The sequence below is a fragment of the Littorina saxatilis genome, unplaced genomic scaffold (genome assembly GCF_037325665.1).
Source record: "Littorina saxatilis isolate snail1 unplaced genomic scaffold, US_GU_Lsax_2.0 scaffold_886, whole genome shotgun sequence".
Taxonomy (NCBI): Eukaryota; Metazoa; Mollusca; class Gastropoda; order Littorinimorpha; family Littorinidae; genus Littorina; species Littorina saxatilis.
This window is the reverse complement of record NW_027127119.1, coordinates 4,621-23,269: the sequence shown is the minus strand read 5'-3', so window position 1 is coordinate 23,269 and position 18,649 is coordinate 4,621. Positions and strand designations below refer to the sequence as shown.

The 18,649-nt window shown below is 41.5% G+C and overlaps 1 protein-coding gene across 1 annotated transcript; it reads left to right on the top strand.

Annotated features, from left to right (window-relative positions):
• The first annotated feature begins 15,841 nt into the window (after positions 1–15,841).
• LOC138955585 (uncharacterized) lies at positions 15,842–18,194 on the top strand. Its single transcript, XM_070327164.1, has one exon. The coding sequence runs from the start codon at positions 17,069–17,071 to the stop codon at positions 17,843–17,845; it is 777 nt and encodes a 258-aa protein (XP_070183265.1). The 5' UTR covers positions 15,842–17,068; the 3' UTR covers positions 17,846–18,194.
• The last annotated feature ends 455 nt before the right edge of the window (positions 18,195–18,649 follow it).

The following is an 18,649-nucleotide window of genomic DNA, read 5'->3' as shown; positions in this document are numbered from 1 at the left end:
ATATCCACTGAGACTCGGCATGTAACCTCTACATAGTACACAAGTTTTGCATAAGTTGAAGTGAGGCACAGTACTCGCCTCTTGGCTTATTCTTCATAGGGTAGAACGTTGTAGCCCTACCACAAGCTGGAGTTGCATGAGCTTCATTGGATCCATCTGTTTTAAACACAAGGCATGCAGTATTTACCCGCTAACATATCTATGGAGATATCTACATCAAGTACATCTGGATGATCATAATACACCATTTATAACAATATAAGTTCAAACAATACATGCACAATAGAGATTGAACAGTCTCTTTTTGTTGTGACTGGAGACAAGCAGATGGAATCTTGGCCTGTGTTAAACGTGATACATGAAATAATCCATTTATACTGTCAGAGAAAAAAATTGAAGGTTTTTTATTTTTTCAGTAGTTTGCATCAAAAACTCATGTTTTGTTCATGGTAACAGCCCCATGCACTGATGGCATGTGGCTTTAAATCCATGATGTGACAGTGCATGTTTATTGAAATTATTTTGTTGTGCATGCATACTAATATTTAATGTTTTATGTCGTTACTGTGCTTGCTATGTTGTTTTATTCTCCAGTCCATTGTTGTATGTTGTTTGTTGTTATAATAATAATATAAATCATACATGAATTTCTTATTTGAGATAATAATGTTGTCTACGCCTGTGTCTGCATCATACACATAATATATATAGAGGTTACAACACAATGTGGTTTTTTATATGGCTTGTATTTCAGTCAAGACCCAGCGGATGAATATCAAGGGACTCACGAGCCTCTGGCGAGTGAATCCCTTTGATATTCCCGCTGGGTCTTGACTGAAATACAAGCCATATATACAAAATCACGAGTGTTGTAAACTGTATATCCCATGAAGATCTAAAAGACAACGTGTGATGGAAACATCAAGCTTTAGTTGTCTGTTCAGGTCGAGGCACCTCTGCACATATCTTATTCTAAAGGCACGTCTGTTGATCTATGTCAAGTCGGTGCATAATGGTGGCTTGGTTGTCCCCGTCAGCTGAAAGCCTCTTACACGGATTTGACTGAATACCTAGTGGTTACACACGCATCTCCTGAGATCTTGGACACCTTCATCGTCAATAAGGGCCTACTGCACCACAGAAGAGCTAGAAAAACTCACAAATTGCATCGAACAGCTTGTCCAGAGAACAATTGTAGTCGATGATGTAGGCCTACACTGTAACTTCACATGAGCATAATATTGCTTGTCGAACAGACTGGGTTTTTAACGATTGCTAGTTTGACTTCTGTTTTAGTTGAGAGCACGAGCACACACACTCAAACACATACGGCGTGTCATGTTGATCACAAGAGAGAAACAGAACTGCAAATAGAAGGAAATGTTGCGACCCGTCTCGTCATCGGCGCTTTTCCGGAAATGACCTGCGCTTTGTTGGAATTCCAACAATGGCCGCCATTGTAGGAATTCTAGCTTTGCGCTACGCGATTCTAGAAATGTACCGCGCGCATAGTGAGAATTCTGCTCTTTCTTAGAATGCGATGTAAAATGAAACAAGTCATGATGGCCTATGGTGATCCTTGTGTTTTAAAGTGATCAATGCTTAGTCTTGAAAAAGCAGATGCCTTTCTAAATTTATAACGCACCAAACCAACCGAATTACGAAAAGCAAAAACGCTTTTGATAACTTCGGCGGGCTGTAACAACACAGTTTAACGACCCATCCCACTCGACCAAAACGCACCAATTTTACGTAATTTTTAACGTTTCAGATCTTACATTTTACAACAACCAAAACACAACAAGAGTGTTCCGATATTACTTTTCACTGGTAAATATCGATTTTAATAATTTTTTACTCAGTACAGTCTCTCTGGGCTGCAGAGACAGCATTACGTCCCTTTACTAAGTAGGCTCTTGTCACTGCATGGTAATCTAGGCTCTTAAAACGTGATGTGCAAGTCTGTGTGCTATATTGATGTGATCGATTGTTGCAAAATGTTGATTTAAATTAAAGATGATTTCAGCCTGTTGTAACAAACTAATACTCTACTCTGAGAAAAAAAATCATTGTGTTCAAAATAGATCGAGACAGCAGCAACTAGCTAGCTGCAGGGACCTATATTAATATAGGTCTATGCTAGCTGCATGCGCTGAGTGTCACTGAGAGAATTGTTACACAGTTCAAGACTTCCCCTGTATAAGACCTTGCTTTTTCATATGCATCATTCATGACCTGTGAAAAGGGTATACTTTTTTGTGCCAGTCGAAGGGTTGCCATTTCTAGAACGAGGCAGCTTGTTTCCGGAAATGCGGCGCTTTGTTGGAAATCAAATGAGGTTTCGGGAAATCCCGATTATTCCAACTCTGCCCCGGATTCTTACTTTGCGCCCAACAGAAACATAACAGATTACTTCCCCATAATATGACGCGATGGATGACAGACTTCATGAAATCTATGACGCTGTGATGATAGTCTCGGCAAGTCGAGACCAAAACTAAGCTATAGCACTGAACGACTCTCGCGCATGTTCTCAAAAACGTGGTGACCCCTTGCACATCCGGTCTATAGGTACATTTGGTGATTTGCTTTTGGAATGTCAAGGACGACAAAAAGTAGAGCCAGCTATGATGTATTTCGTGCACCCTTAATTATCCACTATTTTATGTGTTATAAGAGTGCAATAGTTACATCATGGATTTGACAAGAGTACACTGGAAATACAAGAAATATATCTAGAGTACTCTAGGTATATTTCTTGTATTTCCATTGTTCTCTTGTTACATCTATGAGGCTCGTGAGTCCCTTGATATTCATCCGCTGGGTCTTGACTGAAATACAAGCCATATAAAAACCCACTCGTGTTGTAACCTCTATATATATATACATCTCACAATCCCAAGAGGACATCTGTGAAGGGAAACAGTTTAATTTAAGGTCAAAGTGTGGAATTTGAATTTGTTAAAAAGAAATTTTGAAATTTAGACAAGTTTTAACCATGAAAGTAGGTTATAACGAGGGACATTTGAAAAGGCCTAATGGGAGGTAATGCTTTGTACCAGTCTGGAGATCCAGTAATGGATACACCGACAAGGAGATCTGATTTTTAAGAAGTGAAACAGCAAAAGTGGTCAACTTTTAGTTGTGGTTCAACACAGGGCTTTGGTAGAAAAGAAGTCTTCTGCAAGACTTATGCAATTGGATAGCTTAAAGGCGATGCAACTTTCATGGTGACCAATTATTACAATATCAGAAGTTGTGTAAGAAACAACTGAAAGTCGAGGGCCCAAAAGGGTTTAAAATCGTGAACGTGATTGGCGTTTTTTTACCTTTCTGTGACCGTGATTGCCGAAATTTCCATTTCTGTGATCGTGATGGGACTTTGCCCGTGATCCGTGATGACAAAAAAATCAAGTCTCGTGATCGTGATCATCATTTGTTTTCGTGATCGTGATGGGCATTATTGCAAAGCATTTTATTTTCAACGTACATTTTTTTACAGCTGTATCACTCTATGATCCTCTATTCGTCAAGGTGTTCGTGATCGTGAAAACAAAAATCAAGGTAACTGTGATCGTGAAAGCTAAAATTTCCCTTCCCGTGATCGTGATGATACCCACCCTTTGGGGCCCCTCAAAGTCAGCAGAGACATTCTTCTGAGATTTGTTACAAATCTCTTAGCAGAGCAAAAGAGAGAGAAAAGTATCCCTTCACAGATAGCCTATTGGGAGCATCAGACCCTCTTCGGGTGGACCGAAATCTCAAAGCAAAGTCCCATTGTGGGGGACGTATCACAGAGAAATAGTTAGTTAACTGTTGCTTAATGGGTCCAGCGGACCATTTAGGCCAAATCAGGACCCCATCACAGAGAAATCTAGTCCCGAGGACGACCATTGTTTTACTACTGTGACCATACACATGTTTCGACACTAATGTTTCTCATCAGTGGTCGGGTGGTAGAGATGGCGAGAGTTGTCAACATATGGTATCCAACAAAGAAGTAAACCACTCTCTGAGTGGTAGCGTCTGTTGGCATGGGAAAATCCCCTCATCTGACAATCCCAAGAGTACACTTCTGAAGGGAAACGCTTTGATTTAAGGTTAAAGTGTGAAATTTGAATTTGTTAAAGAATTCTGAAATTTAGACAAGTTTTAACCAATTATAAATATGAATGATGTCACTCTCAGCAAAGCTTTAAGTGACAACTTTCATATTCGTATGTATTATACACAAGCCATAAGCGGATATGTAACCTATACATACATTATTAACACTTACCAGCACTGGCATTTCCATTTGCATTCAGCGCAAGTCCTTGAAGTGATGCAGGCAATGATTCTTGCAGTAATACTGAAAGATAGGATGGTACATTATTTATTTTATTGTACTCTACTTCCAAACATCCAACTGAGGTAAATGCTTCTGTTCTTTCGTCCTCAGTCTACCTCAAGTTTTCCTTCCTTTTTACATTTTGTCAAGTTTTGGCTAAATGTTTTCTGGTAGACTGGGAATCCAACAAGACCCTTCCTATCGACTAATTTTTAAAGAATTATCTCTGTAAACAAACAAATAAAACAATGATGTCATTTGAACTACACAGTCCGGATGATGTGGGTCGTGGACGACCATTATGGAATTAAAGAAGGCATCTTACAGTGTTTATCCCAATTCGGACGGCGTGGGTCGTGTACAACCAATACTCTGCAAAGAGGCGGTAAAGAGTTTATCCCTATTCAGATTGCGTGTGTTGTGTAAGACCCATACTTTTTACGTTGAATTCTTCTTTAGAAAGTATGGGTTGTACACAACCCACATAATCCGGACTGTGTAGTCCAAAGCTTGATCTGGTGAAGGTTAAAGAGCATAAAAACAAGCCAGCATGATAGAAAAGTTCGTGAATGAATAACATATGCGCACGTATCAAGACGTACTGACCAAGAGCATTCACCTTCTAATTTTCATGTCTAAATCTAACACAGGGAAACATAAATCCAAAAAACAAAGAGACTGCCAACGTTCCAAAATTCAGAATAAAAAACCCAAGGAAGGTAAGTTGTTGGAACGTTTGTTATTGACAACACAATACGTTGGGTCGAAATATCTGTGAATGTATTGTTTTGTCAATAACAAACGTTCCAACAACCTACCTTTCTTGTTTTTTGATATTTAAAAACAAACTTAACCTTCGCCGGTCGTCATGGGTCCGTGTGGACCAAGAAAGGGTGTTTAATTGCAAATATCTCTTAAACCATTTGGAATTTTTTAATGAGCTTTTAAGAATGCCTCATTAATTGCAAATATCTCTTAAACCATTTGGAATTTTTTAATGAACTTTTAAGAATGCCTCAGACACCTAAAAAGCTCTTATGTCCTAAAAGATCATTACATTTCAGCAAGAATTAATTAAGAAAACAAACGTCAAATTTAGACTACACACGGAAGACATCGTGGGGCCGTGCGGGCCCATGTTTCTCAAAGAAGGAACTTACATAAAAACTAGGGAGAGAAGTCACAAACCTTCAGGTATTGGCTTTAGCATCATTATCTATGATTTGTTTAATTTTGGAGTTTTCTTCTTCGTTCATGGGCCGAGACTCCCACGTTCATTCATGTTTTTAGCACGAGTGGATTTTTACGTGTATGACCGTTTTTACCCTGCCATTTAGGCAGCTTACGCCGATTTCGGGGGAGGCATGCTGGGTATTTTCGTGTTTCTATAACCCACCCAACTCTGAGATGGATTACAGGATCTTTTCCGTGCGTACTTGGTCTTGTGCTTGTGTGTACACATGAAGGGGGTTAAGTCACTAGCAGGTCTGCACATAAGTTGACCTGGGAGATCGGAAAAATCTCCACTCTTAACCCACCAGGCGACAGTGACCGGGATTCGAACTCACGACCTCCCGATCAGGAGGCCGGCGTCTTACCACCACGCCACTGCGCCCGTCAGTTGGAGTTGATAAGCAAGTCGCGTGGAGCGAAATTAATACATAACAATGTGGGTCCACACGGCCCCACGACGTCTACAGAACCTTATTCACGTTTTTCCTTTTTTGAGAAGCTTTAGTCCGCACGGTAATAATTAAATTAATAATTTAATTTAATTACTTCTCGCAGAAATTTAACCATGACGTCTACGGAAGGGGATGCAGGTTTCTGCTTCTTTGGAAAGCATGGGTCTACGGAAGGGTATGCATATTTTTTCCTTCTTTGAGAAGCATGGGTCCGCACGGCCCCACGATGTCTTCCGTGTGTAGTCATTAACCCGGTCGGGCGAAGGTTAAATAACAATTTTGACTGCTAATATTCTTAAACCAAGAATACTGCTGCAGTAATATTGATTAGCTGGCAGGTATCCCAAACTAAAATGAACAAAGTCCTTGAGACTTTCTAAACTCACCAGCAATGTGAATGTTGAACTTGTCAGCAATGTTTTGTGCCTTCAGTGTAGATCCAGCAAAGGCCATGACCAGAAAGAGGATTATTGTCTGTCCCATACTCTCTATCCCTTGGGTGAAAGAATGTTCTCGGCAATACTTCCAGGCTTCTTGCAGCGTTTTCTTGTCTGACCAGGGGAGACGGGTAGGGGCTTCAAGCTGGTAGCTGAGCTCTGTCCAGAAGTGAAAGATCATAAAGACTAAAGAGAAGCATATAAGTAACAGTAGTAAATGTATAACATTAACAACCACATTTCTGGACAAAACTTTAATGACAAAATCCTTCTGCTGAACCAAAATTTCCGAGACAATGCACTCAGCTATTACTTCTCCATGTAAAGTTTATTTTGTATCAATGAACAGACCTGCCCGTACTTGGTTATAAATATGCAGTAAAACTCTAAAGACATTCACGTGCTTGAGTGGACAGGTTTTCTCTCCTTAGCTTTAGAACCTGGGAGAAAAAGGCAATGGAACATTTGTCCCCCTCAACCAAATTCCGATGGGGCATAGTCGAAGGCAAGAAGCACCAAAGAGGCCTATACGCGTTTTGACCAAAGTTACAAAATGGTGCAATATGGTGCCATCTGAGAATTAGCCGCTATCGTGTTATCTCTGTATGTGTGTGTGTGTGTGTGTGTGAGTGAGTGTGTGTGTGTGTGTGTATTTACCAGTGTGTGCGCGTGTGTGTGTGTGTGTGTGTGTGTGTGTGTGTGTGTGTGTGTGTGTGTGTGTGTGTGTGTGTGTTTGTGTGTGTGTGTGTGTGTAATCCGATGTAAAGTTTTCATTTGGTGGCGCGGTGGTATGTAATCTCAATGCGCCATTTGACGCACTGACGCAAATTGTGATGGGACATTTTCAGAACTAATGCGCCAATGGCGCAGGGCGCATTAGTAAATGAAACCCTGAGACCCTTCTCACTTTCGCTCGCATTCCGATATTTAAAAAAGCAACTCCTGTAAAACTGGTATGACACAGCAAGCCATGTACATGTAGTACTCTCTATTTCTTATAATTGGTGTTACAAAAAAAGTTATCAGCTATCAAATAAACGGTTTTTTCTCATCTAAAAAGGACAAAAATCCAAAAAGAAATAGACTGCCAACATTCCAAAATTCAGAATAAAAAAACAAGAAAGGTATATTATTGTAACGTTTAATTTATGACAATACAATTACAAAACCTTACGCTCACTGAGTATCATACACAAGGCTCTACAGGTCAGTAGAGCGCAGGGGTCAAAGTTAAGGGGGACAAAAATCACTCAGTTTGAAGAAAACTAGAAAACTAGAAAACAGTCTCCAAAAAAGCTTACATGAACATATAATACTTTCTCTAATAATGCAACACATTAAGTGTCAGTGGCTTACCTATGCAACTGTCAAGGAGATCCACAATGCTTTTCTTGTCAAGAGAACTGAACCACTTGATCAAAGATGGAATCTCTTCACGGCAAATGTCCCCAGAGTGTATCATCGCCACTACATGCGTCAGTTCTTTGGGATAAGTAAAAGCAGCTCTTTTGTTTGCTTTCGTCGTTTGCAGTTCTTTCGTTGGTATTATTTCATTTTTGTCAGTGCCATCTTCACCCTGAGAAGACAGGCTGCGTTCCGCAAGACGCGCGAAATCGGATGGAAATATGGATGTGCTCTCCATTGACATGTTCGCTGCCGGTACTGTCTGGCCTTGCCTTGATTCACTGGCCATCTTTACTTATCTTGTAAGTGGTGTGACGACTGTGTCTGAAACAAAATCACAAATACTTTAAACTAAATTTCTGTAAAAGCAAATTACGATCACTGTAAATGCAAGGATCAGTTTCATTTTCTCTGTTAAAAGTCCACAAAGACTTTTTGTACGTCATGTAAAAAAATGCAAGACTAGAGTGGAGGATCAAAGAACAAAATAAGTATAACAGAAACACCAGTGTTCTTCTCGAGCCTCGGTCTTCGGACACTCATTGATGCATACTTTTTGATCTTACTCATTGTTCTGACCCCTGCATGGCTGGTCGACCGTCTGATTGTTTTGATATGTAGGACTAGGAGGTCTTCTAACAGAACAGTGTTTCTGTAGCCAAGATATTTGGACCTATACATATTTTCAATCCAGGTCCAACTGACCTGTTGTCCTCCGAGTCCGAGAACAACACTTGAAGTGGTAATGTGGACTGAAACTGAAATTTAGCTGATTTTATCAAGAAAGGAAATTAAAACCCATTATAACCAACGGTTAAGAGATGAAATTAACTTTGTCCATTTAGTCATAGTTCCGTCTCCAAGATTTTGTTATATAACTCACATTAAAACACAGAATAATCTGCTGAAATCAAGGTCTGTCCTTTGCCGTTGTAACGGGTTCAGCTTTCTGACGGCATTCGATCAGCTTTCAGATTCGGCCTCGTTGATCTTGTATTAAGTCCACACAAAACTGATGTTACACGGCAGTTAAAAAAATCAACCTTTTCCATGGTACTGATGATCGAGCTTAGGAATTTTACATTCCATGGGTCAACTTCATCCTAAATGTCCTTCCCTTCTCATTCAAGTTACGTAACGGTGCATGTTTTTGAAGAAATCGAATTTTGGGATGAAATCTATACGGTATCAAATTTCACCACCAATTTCCTCCAGTTGCAAGAAACCGATATGCTTTTCTTCCTTAAATAAGTGCACGTCTTTAATTTGACCAGGAAACTAAATTTCAGTCTTGAGTACATATCGAATCAGAAAGCTGAATGCCGTCAGAAAACTGAACGCATTACACTGTCACAATTCATGCCTATATGCTGTCCGTAAACATTGTGTTGGCCATTTTTGTCAGCACACTTGGCGACTATCTCTTTTGTCTGCATGGTTGAAGCATGAGCCTTGGTCCAGTCGTCCATGTGACACTCAAAAATTGCCGCTCAGGTACGCAAACAACAGGCCTCGATAATTCTTTCACAGACCTCATGTGAAACATTTACTAACAGTAACAGTCACATATTTTTCTCTCTTTATTGTTTTCTTTGTCTTATAAATTTTATGTGAAATAAAAAAATTAAAAATAAATAGCCTACTTAGGAAAACAATTTTATAGAGCTGAGTTAGTAACATATGAGGCTGTTCATTATCTCTTCATAATTACCAAGCTTCATCTTGATCAATCATTCAATGTCCCATGAAGTTCAGAAAACGAGCTCCCTGACACAAATAGTCTGAAGATGGCGAATAATATGGTGATGTTGATGCCAGTTTTGTTCTGAATCTATTCCCGAGAATGACGATACTGTCATTAGAAAAAACACACATTAAACACCAAGTTCCAAAGACTTTCGGGCCACGCCCTTCTTCAGTGCTTGTACTTTTAGTCAAAAAGTACGTACCAAAAGACAAGTCAATAGTGGTGTTCCTGTTAGCAACTGCTGGTGTACTATACAGAAACTGTGAAGAGATACATCGAAAAGAAAATACTCACCAAAATAACAATTGCGCCATGATAAAGATTATCTGAACTACTCCGAAATGAACATATCTGTGTCATGGGCACTGAAGCCTCCGAAACCGAACTCGAACTCTGGGAATTCCCCCTTGTTGGGTCTGACTAATTACTGCGCGACCACACGCGGCCTCAAACTAAAGCATTTACGTATATTTTTGTTGTTCTAGTATCTTCATAGTATTTCTCACTTTGTACCAAGTGTTAAGATATAGAAATGGGTAATCTTGAACTTTGGCGTGTTAAATTCATAACTCAGAATCCAGTGACATTCTTGACTTATTTTTGATAGCGCGATCTGACACGAGTACTGTGCGACCATGCTTGACCACACGCGACCTCAAATTAAAGCAGTTACATATTGTTGTTGTTCTCGGTATCTTCAAGGTATTTTCACACGTTGTGCGCAGTTATAAGCCATAGAAATGAAACTAAGGGAGTTGTGATGCATTTTCGAAGAGCTAGCGATCGAAAGTGAAAGTAGCCAGATTCCTGTCACATCCGATCATGTCGGACTTGTTTTTAGAACACGCGCGACCTCAAACTAAAGCATTTACATGTAATATTTTGTTGTTCTAGTATCTACACAGTATTTTCTCACGTTGTACCAAGTGTGAAGCCATAAAAATAAAAATAAGGGCGTTATTATGCATTGTTTGAAGAGCCTGGCAGCATAGAGCGAAAGTTGGCACCGGATGTTTGTCACAACCGATCATCATTGATGGCCGCAGGAGCGGACATCTATTGCAATGCGGTCGGAGAGGTGACATGAGTTGTTTGTTACCGTTCTCACGAGATCAGTTGTTGAAACCAACTTTTTTATCTGTGCTGTTCCGGAAAGGAGCTGCGCTTTTTTTGAATTCAAACAGTATCATGTCACTATTGTCCCAATTGCGCTGTTTCGGAAATGAGCTGCACCTCGTCTGTCTGTTTATAGCAACACACACTGTCTGTCACGTACTCTCCATGCAACTCTCTCCGTCTCTCGGCCCTCGCTCTGCCTTCGTGTCTCTGTGTGTATCAGTCTGTCTCTCTCTCAATCTTTTTCTCTCTCGAGAGAGAGATCTCATGCGCTCTCACTTAGTCTCCGTCGAGTCGAGTCATTTTCTCTCACCCGGTGTTCATTTATCTGTTTCTCCGTCTCGAGTCACTCTCTGTCTATCTGTCTGCCTGTCTGTCTCTGTCTCTGTCTTTCTCTGTCTCTCTTTCTCTCTGTATGCATATCTTTGTCTGTGTCTCCCTCCGAGTCTGAGCAAAGAGTGTATCCCTACGGTCCGTAGGGATACACTCTTTGCTCTGAGTCTCTCCGCCTCTGTCTTTTTCCATGTATCATACATGTCAGTCTCTGTCTATGTGTGTGTGTGTCTCTCTCTACTTGGCTTATGGTGGAGACAGCTGGAAGATCTCTGAATATAATTGAAGAGGAGTAGTCTTCCTTTTAGAAAATGTGTTCTCTGCCTTGCAGATTAGAAGTTTGTGCTGTCCGGGCTGGGTAAAGGGGGGAGGGGGGGGGGGGGTAAGACAGGGGGTAAGAGAGACGAAAGAGGAAACTGGACAGGGAAAAGTCACTGCCTCAAGCATTCAATAAAGCCAGAAAAAAAGAAAGTACGACATGTAGGTTTTCAACTCATATTTTTGCAAAGTGTGTGTTCGTGGCTGCTATCATGGGGTGCCTGTATCCTCAGGAATTTGAGGATTTATTTTATCTCCCTTTTTCTGACACCGTTGATTTAACGTCATTATTACAGGACAGTTTTTGGCTCACGTAAGTGTAGCCTACGCGATCGTAACTTTGTCTGTCTGTGCGTGCGTGCGTATGTGCGTATGTGCGTGCGTGCGTGTGTATGTCTGTGGTAGAAACTCTAACATTTGAAGACGTCACATTACATTGACGTCACATTATGACGTAAGAGGGTTAGACGTCACGCGAAGGAAGTACTGAAAGTCTCGGTCATTATTATTTTGAGCGGGCCGAGACTAGTTGGCAGTCGTGTCCCTGTAAGTAGGCTACATGCAGACAGACAGATCTAGATCTAGTGTCTCGCTTTCTTGCACAGTTTCACCTATGCTCTTCTGTGTGTGTGTGTGTGTGTGTGTGTGTGTGTGTGTGTGTGTGTGTGTGTGTGTGTGACGGAGTGATTGAGTTTGTGTTACTGTTTGTCGATTTCTTACGTGAGCCTTGATGGCTTCGCCTCTTGTTTTTTTCTTTCAGTTATACGTTGTAGTAGCTTGACCTTATTGTTTTAGTACAAGAAGAGCTCGTTCACCAGTAGCAAAGACTCACTCAGTCCGTCAGTGTGTCTGAGTGTGTGTGATGGGGGGAGGGCCTCTCCCGTGACCGGCCACCTGCAATGTACGGACAGGTTTGCACTGGCCCTAGGGTGTCCGTTCATGAGAGGGACTGCTGTAGCAGTAAAACTAGTGTGATACATAAGTAATCAATTTATCCACTTGACTATATTCACAACAGGGACTTATCACTCTTCTTTGCATGTTTTTTATGCCTACGTATTTTCAAATACTCTGCAACACATGTAACCCAAATACATGTGCCCGTGCACTACCGCTTCTTTTATGAAAACATTGCTTCGGCCATGTTGATTTTAATCAACCAAATTTCTTGTACGACTTGTTTTTAGAACATGCGCGACCTCAAACTAAAGCATTTACATGTCATATTTGTGTTGATCTGGTATTTGTCCTTGATTGCTGAGACACATGAGTTTCTGGCTTGTAACTTGTGTGTTTTACATATTCTGTTTGGCTAAAATGTTCTCTTTTGCACATTGTGGTGGGGGTTTCCATTCATGATTGAATCACTGTGCTCAATGAATGAATGTTGTTAAAACACACTTGTCTTGTGCCTTTACTATTATGTGGTGTTTTTGTGCATTCTGGTAAAATTTTGTGAGGGGTGTAAATCACTAAATGTGTGTCTGGTTGGAAGTGTACATACTGTCTTTGTACAATTTAGGTGATTCTCGGTACAACATACATTTAAACATGCTTTGCATTTCAAAATGACACAAAACAGTGCAGTTCAGTGTTGAGAAAAGTGTTTTTCTTATGTGTGAAATAAGGCTGATTTCTTGTTTGTGTGTGTGTGAATAGAATAGAATAGAATAGAATAGAATAGAATTTATTGTCATCAACCCTTAAGGATATTGACACAAGTTGTACAATAAATGAATGGATAAATAATGTACAAATTATTTCATTCAATATTGAAACAATTAAAAACAAAGGCTCCAAGCAATTTTTGAATTTTTTCGTCTTTTTTAAATAACAGATCGCTTGGTTTCCTTAAGTCACAGTTTGATACTTCTTCTTCTACTAACTTTTTTCTAATATTGTTAAATTTCTTGCAATTGTCTAGAAAATGTAGCTCATCTTCAATTACTTTACATGTATTACAGAGGCGATTCTCTCGCAATATTCCTCTATGACGCCCAGTCTCAATTTTTAAAGAATGTGTGCTTGTTCTTAATTTTGCTAGAGCTTTTCTATGATTTATATTTGAAATATAAATTAAATAGGCTTGTATTGTGTATCGTTCTGTAATTAGTGAATAAAACTCAAGTCTTGAACATTTTTCAGATTTTTTGTTTTTCCAAAATAAAACGTATTCATTCATAATTTTTTGTTGTATAGCAAATTGTAATTTATTAGCATTAAATGTAAATTGGTTTTTCCAAACATGCTCAAATCCTACAAGTGATAATAATTGTTTAATAAATTGCAACCATGGACTTGTTTTAGAGCTAGATATCATCAAACTGTATAAATGATGTAATAAAGACTGTTGATTTGAATCTAAGATATGTCCCCAAAATCCTATGACTTGTGATATCATCTTTATACTTAGTGGAGACGGGCGCTGTGGCGTGGTGGTAAGACGTCGGCCTCCTAATCGGAAGGTCGAGGGTTCGAATCCCGGCCGCGGCCGCCTGGTGGGTTAAGTGTGGAGATTTTTCCGATCTCCCAGGTCAACTTATGTGCAGACCTGCTAGTGGCTTATCCCCCTTCGTGTGTACACGCAAGCACAAGACCAAGTGCGCACGTAAAAGATCCTGTAATCCATGTCAGAGTTCGGTGGGTTATAGAAACACGAAAATACCCAGCATGCTTCCTCCGAAAGCGGCGTATGGCTGCCTAAATGGCGGGGTAAAAAACGGTCATACACGTAAAATTCCACTCGTGCAAAAACACGAGTGTACGTGGGAGTTTCAGCCCACGAACGAAGAAGAAGAAGAAGAAGAAGACTTAGTGGAAATCTTCCCAACTCTCCTAAAACTGGAAGCCACATTGCTTTCTTGTGTACTCCTAAAATAAATCTACAAAATTTTATATGTGTAGATTCACTTGGACATTTATTTGATAAGCAATTCTCAAAAACTGAATGAAGATTTGAGATATCTTTCTTGTTAGTAAAATTATATGGAAACCAAACCTCAGCTCCATATGTTAAAATTGGATGTACTAACATGTCAAATAGATGTAGTATAGTTTCTGTTTGAACATTTTCATTTATAAATGCTTTACGAAGATAAGAGAATTTATGCAACAGATCATGACCGTACACTATTTCTCTGCCGTCTGCTCCTGGAGCAGACGATTTTGTTGTGGAGCAACCCGGATGACACGGGGTGGGGTAAACAGGATGATGGGTAAATTCTAAATATAGCCCACAACCATCCTGACTGTAGACAGTGGCAGCCGAAATATTTGCTGAGCTTAAGGAGAGAAAAGCGACAATAATCCCGGCGAGTATCATTTTTTTTTTTTTTTAAGCTTTTCGATCTGTGTTGATATCGTACCGCATGGGATTTCAATTGAAGTAAAAAACTTCGTGAGAGTGGTAGTTATAGTGTGCAAAGGCTTCGTGTACTACTCAGCAAGTGCAACAGGTCTGACCTGCTTTGGAAGCACGTGGGTATTGGTTCCTTTGTCAAGATGGTTAAACGTGCCACAGTAATGTTTGTCGGACACTCGCATGCACGAAGGCTTGGGGAATTCGTTCAGCGTGGTGGGGGGAACGGAAGGCGTGTCTGCGAGAGCTTTAATGTTGAGCGAGCTTCGGTGCATTTCTACGTCGTGGGTGGGGCACGAGTCAAGGATTTGACAACCCCCGCCTTCGTTCGGAAAGTGCGCCGGGTGAAGCCAGACACTCTTGTTGTCATGATTGGCGACAACGATCGTGTGCATTTATGCGATGTGGAAGAGTTGTCGTCAGGCATAGTGGCGTCGGCCTCCTATTTCCACCATGCGCTGGGCGTTCCCCGAGTTTGTGTGACACAACTGTTACCTAGATGTACGAACGACCGATCATGCGTACTGTATGACAGGAAGGCTTTTCTTGCCAATGCCGAGATGAAAACCCTGATCAAAGACATAGATTATATGCATTTTGTTCAGTTTGATTTTGCACGTTTTGAACATGAAAACCCACTGCGTTTCGCTACACTGTCCAAGTACTACAGGGATGGCGTGCACTTGACTGATGAGGGCTACTACAAAATGTACAAAGTTTTCCGATCTGTTGTCATTCGAGCTGTTGCAGCTCTGAGTGCAGAATGAATTATATGTGAAAACCGATCCTCAGGGACGTGCCGATGAACTGGCAATGCACGTCAGTCGTAGTGGGAGGTGATGCTGAATGTGCCTTGGTATATATGTGTTTAAATGCTTTGTTTTATTGATGACTGTTGTGAGACAGTTGTGTTAATTGGTTGAGAGGGCCAGTAACTAAGCCCACAGATACACCAGTGATTGGTACACGGTTGAGAGCGCATATCTGCCCTTGGATACACCAGTACAATATATTATAATAGAGTTTTGTTAATTGGTTGAGAGGACCAGTAACTAAGCCCTCAGATATACCAGTGATTGGTACACGGTTGAGAGCGCATATCTGCCCTTGGATACACCAGTACAATATTATAATAGAGTTGAGAGGGCTGCTATGATGGAGTGCTATGCCCTTAGATACACCAGTATATCATATTAACAGGGTTGAGAGGGCTTCTAGGCCCTTAGATACACCAGTACGTCATGATATTAATATACATGTGTAACAGGGTTGAGAGGGCCACTAGGCCCTTAGATACACCATTATGTGACAGTTTTGTTAATTGGTTGAGAGGGCCAGTAACTAAGCCCACAGATACACCAGTGATTGGTACACGGTTGAGAGCGCGTATCTGCCCTTGGATACACCAGTACAATATTATAATAGAGTTGAGAGGGCTGCTATGATGGAGTGCTATGCCCTTAGATACACCAGTATATCATATTAACAGGGTTGAGAGGGCTTCTAGGCCCTTAGATACACCAGTACGTCATGATATTAATATACATGTGTAACAGGGTTGAGAGGGCCACTAGGCCCTTAGATACACCATTATGTGACAGTTTTGTTAATTGGTTGAGAGGGCCAGTAACTAAGCCCACAGATACACCAGTGATTGGTACACGGTTGAGAGCGCGTATCTGCCCTTGGATACACCAGTACAATATATATTATAATAGAGTTTTGTTAATTGGTTGAGAGGACCAGTCACTAAGCCCTCAGATATACCAGTGATTGGTACACGGTTGAGAGCGCATATCTGCCCTTGGATACACCAGTACAATAGTATAATAGAGTTGAGAGGGCTGCTATGATGGAGTGCTATGCCCTTAGATACACCAGTATATCATATTAACAGGGTTGAGAGGGCTTCTAGGCCCTTAGATACACCAGTACGTCATGATATTAATATGTGTAACAGGGTTGAGAGGGCCACTAGGCCCTTAGATACACCATTATGTGATAATTGCCTAGTTGAGAGGGCCAATAGGCCCTCAGATACACCAGCAAGTAGTGGGATTACTATCCTTGGTTACAGCAATAGGTGGTGCCAATACAATGGCGTCATAGAGGAAGCAGTACCGTCGCCTCCTTGACAATAAGGATGGGTTGTTACAACCGCGTCTGGGCGAATTATCACCACACTTTATTCAGCAAACGATTAATTCTCTCCACAGGTGATTGGTGCTGTTTTCCTGCCGAACACGCCAAAGTCTGGATGGACTATCAAGAATTATTATAAAATCAAATGGTAGACACCTACCGATATACATAATGTTATGCTGTGCAGACCACTGACTGATGCCTCCGGTGAGAACTAGAGCGGTGCCTAAGCGCTTTGCAGATGCGCCAGTTAATGCCCGTGGACGACCAGCCAAGCGAGGAAGGCAGAGAGGTGCGTCCACAAGCACCACAGCTGAGGGGGCCGCAGAGGCTGCACCAGCCTCCACTGTCCTGTCCGATCAACGCTTGGCAGCAGGTTTCGAGGTGGTGATGGCACTGCTTCAAGCCATGCAACAGACAAACATTCAGCTGGCGGCTCGTATGGAGGCGGTGGAGAAGGCACAGGCGGCACCCACAGCAATGGATGGATCCCCTGCAGGAGTCGCACAGCCTGGTCCGTCCAACAGTGAACAACACCAGGACACTGTGGTGCACAATGTGCTCAGCACTGTCCTCCGGAGGGTAACAGGTGAGCCTGGGGTGACCCATGTCCCAGTGGACTTGCACATTCCTGATAAATTGAAGCATGCGATTTGGCAAGGCCAGTTTGTGGAGTTTGCGGATTTGCTCCACCAGGACGCTGACCCAGAGTACACACTGTCCGTGGACACCTCAGGCCAACCAAGCCTCACCCTAGCCCAAAAATCCAAGCAGAAGAAATTGTCCTTTACAAAATGGGGTGAGGCCTGGAACCTTTTTCAGCATGTTTTGACGCAGCAGCCCAGCCAGACCTGTGCACAGACTGGTTTCGCTAAACACTACGAAGTGGTCTCCAGTCTGTTCCACAAGGGACATGACTGGGACTTCTATGACAGAAGTTTTAGAACCATGCTAGAAAAGGGGCTTGTGCAGTAGGGGGACAAGAATTTTGACCTGGCTTTTGAAGCCAAACAAAGGGAAGGGCAACCTGGGGGGCAACACGTTAAAAAACAGGGAAAATCCGGATACGCAGGACCTTCGTGGGTCCCCAAGGGCCATTGTACCTTTTTTCATAAATTTGGATCCTGCAAATTCAGTGACAATTGTCGCTATTCCCATGCCTGCGTGAATTGCGCTGGGCCCCATTCAGCGAAGTCTTGCCCTGACAACCAGTCCTTTCGCGGTCAGAAGTCCGACCGGTATCACAAAGTTAACAACCGGCCCACTTCCACCGCAGGCCCCAAACGACAGTAATGAGTTCGCGTCCCTACCAACCCCTGTCAGCTTTTCGGCCTTCTCCAGATGGTCAAGGCTATCATCCACATAAAACTCTGTTCCTAGTCAATGGTTTCAAACAGGGATTTGACATTAACTTTGCCGGAATACCATGTTGTACAGAGGTTCAAAACCTTAAGTCTGCTAACGAGCGGCCAGAAATAGTGGATTGTTATATTCAAAAAGAACTAGCAGCGGGGAGAATAACAGGCCCATTTTCAACAAATCCATTTTTCAAATGTCACCATTGGGGGTAGTTCCAAAAAAGCAGCCTGGCGACTACAGGATCATACATCACCTGTCTTACCCAGAAGGTCAGTCCATTAATGACCGCATTGATCCATCTTTCACTTCCATAAGTTATGCAACAATAGAAGATGCAATAAAACTTGTTAAAGATGCAGGAACAAATTGCCACATGGCAAAGACCGATATTAAGTCTGCTTTCAGGATCATTCCGGTGAG